The sequence below is a fragment of the Penaeus vannamei genome, chromosome 2, assembly GCF_042767895.1.
Source record: "Penaeus vannamei isolate JL-2024 chromosome 2, ASM4276789v1, whole genome shotgun sequence".
Taxonomy (NCBI): Eukaryota; Metazoa; Arthropoda; class Malacostraca; order Decapoda; family Penaeidae; genus Penaeus; species Penaeus vannamei.
The window spans coordinates 480,585-485,584 of record NC_091550.1 but is presented as its reverse complement, the minus strand read 5'-3'; the positions used below and the strand labels follow the sequence as shown (position 1 = coordinate 485,584).

General features: G+C 36.1%; 3 protein-coding genes across 3 annotated transcripts in view; 2 read left to right on the top strand and 1 right to left on the bottom strand.

Moving 5' to 3' along the window:
* LOC113828194 (cuticle protein AMP4-like) overlaps nucleotides 1-248 on the top strand; it is a 998-nt gene extending 750 nt beyond the window's left edge. Inside the window, exon 3 of the mRNA XM_070126864.1 lies at nucleotides 1-248. This exon is cut by the window's left edge and continues 33 nt beyond it. Within this exon, the coding sequence (XP_069982965.1) occupies nucleotides 1-163 (163 nt within the window). The 3' untranslated portion in view covers nucleotides 164-248.
* LOC113819964 (cuticle protein AMP4-like) overlaps nucleotides 1-5,000 on the bottom strand; it is a 161,349-nt gene that overhangs the window by 92,121 nt on the left and 64,228 nt on the right. The gene's annotated exons all lie outside the window — the stretch shown is intronic.
* On the top strand, nucleotides 3,308-4,171 carry LOC113828183 (cuticle protein AMP4-like). Its single transcript, XM_070126856.1, has 3 exons — nucleotides 3,308-3,422; nucleotides 3,591-3,796; nucleotides 3,920-4,171. Exons 1-3 carry the CDS (start codon nucleotides 3,414-3,416, stop codon nucleotides 4,113-4,115), a joined length of 411 nt encoding a protein of 136 aa, XP_069982957.1. The 5' UTR covers nucleotides 3,308-3,413; the 3' UTR covers nucleotides 4,116-4,171.

Sequence of the window (5,000 nt, the reverse complement as noted above, 5' to 3'; positions counted from 1 at the left end):
CAAGTTCGTGGCCAACGAGAACGGCTACCAGCCCGAGTCGTCCCTCCTGCCCGTGGCCCCCGCCTTCCCCCACCCCATCCCCCAGTTCGTCCTCGACCAGATCGAGTTCGCCCGCCTCGAGGACGAGCGCAAGGCTCGCGAAGGAGCCAAGGCCCAAGCGTAGTCTTTTGGTCTTCGAACGAATTATTGTTAAGCTTTGACCTTTGAACGATTTTATGTGTAAATAAACAGATGTTATAAAGAAACAACTTATATTTCCCTTAAAAACGACAGAAGCTATAATTGTAAGCATCTAAGTGAGGTAATATATAAAGTGGAAAGAAATTGCTCCTGGAAGTTAGAGCTGATCGAGACAGGTCAAAAGGTCAAAAGAGGCTGCTCTTTCCTGTCTGCTCACCGGTTTGTGATGGCGATTTCTGTCGGCTGCTCGCTCTGCCTGGGTCTTCAGTTCCATCCGTCCTGTAGAGTGGTGCTTTCATCCAGCAATTCCACTAAGTCTCAATCTATGTATTTTCAGATGCTTCCCGCATGACATCTGATACTTGAATGCACGAATATTTAAGGAATTAAAGGTTTCTCTGTGCTTTAACATTTAGAACGTTTGATATTGTCATGCATGTGCCTCCGGGTATGGGATAATTTGTATTTGAGAAATGGACACACGGATTCATATCGTATACAAAATGCGTATATATATATATATATATATATATATATATATATATATATATATATATATATATAAATTTTTTCATTCACTGTATCCAATATATCTTGGAATGATTTCTAATCATATACAAACTACAAAATAATTGTTACTGTTAAATCTAATGAGGGAGCATGAATTTAACAATCTTGACTCATAGGGTGGATTTAATTAATTCCTCTGTTTATTATGTGCTAAATATACAATGGACATAGACGTTTTTAACCACTAGCATTTTATTCTATAAATAAATAATGATAAACAGGTGGTATATCATTATATGAATCTTAGGAATGAATACAATATAAACAAAAAATATTCTCTACTAATTCAACTCACATCTAAAGTGAACTCTATACCCTTCCTTTATCTACTAATCATAAATCAGTAGCCATTAACGTAAACAAAATAAAAACATATATGAGACGGGACTGAGATCTTCTCTTCTACTAGTATCATTGCTTTACTTGCACATAAGCTAATCATTCCCTTCCTTTTCATCTTCATAATTTCATAACTTCAATAAAAAATTCCACTCTCAATCTATTCCTTGATACTGCCGGGACTGTTTCCTTCCACGAATTCCGTTTCTGTATTCACGGGCCAATAAAATAACTAAATAGATAACTAAAATGTTCCCTAAAAACAAGGCATCATGGTGTTTTGATTTCACAAATTTTCTTCTCTTTGTGTTCGGGGCGGAAGCCAAGGCTCGTCTGACGAGAAGCCATTAAAGTAACGATCTTATTGCTTTCCTATGTGAGCGTGTGTATATGTGAGCACTATCGCTATGCTTCAAAACAATATATTGGGTCACCTAGAAAAGGCTTTGTGTAACAGCCTTTGGAAGGACTATTAATTTCCTTCTTTCGACTGGCTAGTTCTGTCGTCAAAATATTGCAGAGCAACTATAGTACTCCCTTTTTAATGCTGCTCGGTTATTTATTTAGAATCCAAACTTTTCCGAAGAGAATCATTATTTTTCGAAGAGAATAATGATTACACACGAAAGTGGTGTAGCGATTGGTCTCGTAAGGAAGTGGTATAATCATGCAGTGATAGAGAAGTATCACCTTATCAAAAGGCGATAATTATAATGCCAATAAAAATGTGAAGATTTGATTAACATTGATTATTATTACTACTCCCAATAGTGTAAATGGTAATGCTAACGAAGGCTTCACTAATGATAACTAATAACAATAATGGTAAGAATACCACCTCAGACGTAAAACAAGTACAGACCTCTGCTTTAAAAAAAAATCTAATTTCAGAGTATATGTCAGTAACATCTTTAAGGAAATGAAATTATTGAAGCCCTACAACCCTGAAGTAATTTGAGGATTTTCCTCTGGGTGAGAGTCAGTTAACTGCCTGTGACGGAAACCGGATGTTCGTGGGACCGCTTCGTCACATATCGCTGAATATCTTTATTACAGAGATTCTTCTTATAAGATCCTTTGACGAAAATCCTGCATAGCGTTCATTGCGATTTAGCAAAATCAGCCGTTTTTCGGAATCCTGCTGACAATCTGAAACACTAACATAAAACCTGCAAGGAGACATAATTCACAAACTCATTTTTAAAGCTCATATTAATGATGAGAAAGATAATAAAGATTAGTGTATATCTATATATATGTATATATATATATTAGGGAATTACGGTGATGATAAGGACAATGCTGATAGTAATGATATAATTATCAGTATATCAGGAGCAATGATAACAGTAATTTGCAGTAATTTTTATTGTACTGTACATCACATGACTTACGTGTGACTCTATTTCTCATATATATATATATATATATATATATATATATATATATATATATATATATATATATATATACATATATATATATATGTATTCATATTTATATACATCACATACACACATATAAAATATATATGTATATATACACACGCATAAAATATATACGTATATATGTATTTACCCACCAACACATACATACACTCTCTCACACACACACACAAATACAGACACACATGCACACACATATATACAGACTTATATTTATATGCATGTGTTCAGTATGAATAAAGATCCATTATATATATACATACTCACATATATACACACACATATATATGTATACACACATATATTCATGTATGTTTGTTTGTATGTCTGTGTATAGTTATATATAGATAAGTATTTATTTGTAAACATACACATATGTGTGCATTGCATCTATATGGAATGAATATGTATATATACCATCTTTTTCTATCTATATATGTATATGTGTGTATCTATGTGTTAATATGAATGCACATACATGCACACACACACACACACATATGTGTGCGTGCATGTGCATATATAAATATTTATTTGCATATATGTAGATATATATACACACAAAAACACACACGAATATATATATATATATATATATATATATATATATATATATATATATATTTATCGATCATGTGGCACTTTAAGATATAAAACTTTTCCAGTGGTACCTCTCAGACCTTGTAGTATCTTAATCAGTTCATGAACACGAAAAGCACAATGGCAATTATAAACAAACGCTTACTCTTATCTAGATCATATGAAAACCAACACACATACGCACGAACGGGGGCAATTCTATAGAACATTCTCTGACCTGTGACTATAAAATCTGGCCTCACACGCTGAGCGTCACACTCACCTCCCAACCGTCCTACCATGAAGACCGTGAGTACACATATGCAGGCAGTCGCTGATTATTTAGCTTGAACTTTATTTATGGAAACTCAAATGTGCACACACACACACACACATATATATTGTGTGCGTGTGTGTATGAAGTCTTAGTAAACCTGGCACCTAAAGGCAAACTGAAGACGATACCTTTTCCTCCAGATCCTCGCCCTCGCTGTGTTGGCTGTGGCTGCGGCCGAGCAGCTGCCTCTCGCCAATCCGCCCATCGCCATCGTGCGAAGCAGCCAGGTGAACCCCGACCAGTTCGGCGCCCACAGCTCCGACTTCGAGGCTGCCAATGGCATCGTGTTCCAGTTTTCGGGTTCTGAGGGCGTCGCTGGCGGTTCTAACATGGTTGGCTCTTGGAGGTGAGCGCTACGATTATCTCGCAAATTTTCCTACACGAATCACAGTGAGGAATAAGAGTTGTGATGATATTAGTGACACTCGTTGTAGCCTGACTTAACGTTTAATCATTTCTCTTTTTCTAGTTACCCTCAGGAAGATGGCACCGTAGCCTCTTTCAAGTTCGTGGCCAACGAGAACGGCTACCAGCCCGAGTCGTCCCTCCTGCCCGTGGCCCCCGCCTTCCCCCACCCCATCCCCCAGTTCGTCCTCGACCAGATCGAGTTCGCCCGCCTCGAGGACGAGCGCAAGGCCCGCGAAGGAGCCAAGGCCCAAGCGTAGTCTTTTGGTCTTCGAACGAATTATTGTTAAGCTTTGACCTTTGAACGATTTTATGTGTAAATAAACAGATGTTATAAAGAAACAATTTATATTTCCTTTAAAAACGACAGAAGCTATAATTGTAAGCACCTAAGTGAGATAATATATAAAGTGGAAAGAAATTGCTCCTAGAAGATAGAGCTGATCGAGACAGGTCAAAAGGTCAAAAGAGGCTGCTCTTTCCTGTCTGCTCACCGGTTTGTGATGGCGATTTCTGTCGGCTGCTCGCTCTGCCTGGGTATTCAGTTCCATCCGTTCTGTAGAGTGGTGCTCTCATCCAGCAATAACACTAAGTCTCAATCTATGTATTTTCAGATGCTTCCCGCATAACATCTGATACTTGAATGCACGAATATTTTAGAAATTAAAGGTTTCGTTGTGCTTATACATTTGGAACGTTTGATATTGGCATGTATGTGCCTCCGGGTATGGGATAATTTGTATTTGGGAAATGGACACACGGATTCATATCGTATATAAAATACGTATATATATATATATATATATATATATATATATATATATATATATATATATGTCATATAATTTTTTTCATTCACTGTATCCAATATATCTTAGAATGATTTCTAATCATATACAAACTACAATATATTTGTAATTTGTTACTGTTAAATCTAATGAAGGAGCATGAATTTAACAATCTTATGACTCGTAGGGTGGATTGAATTCATTCCTCTGTTTATTATGTGCCAAATATACAATGGACATAGGCATTTTTAACCATTAGCATTTTATTCTAGAAATAAATGATAATAAACAGGTGACATATCATCATATAACTCTTAGGAATGAATATAATGAAAATAATAATAAAAAATCTCTACT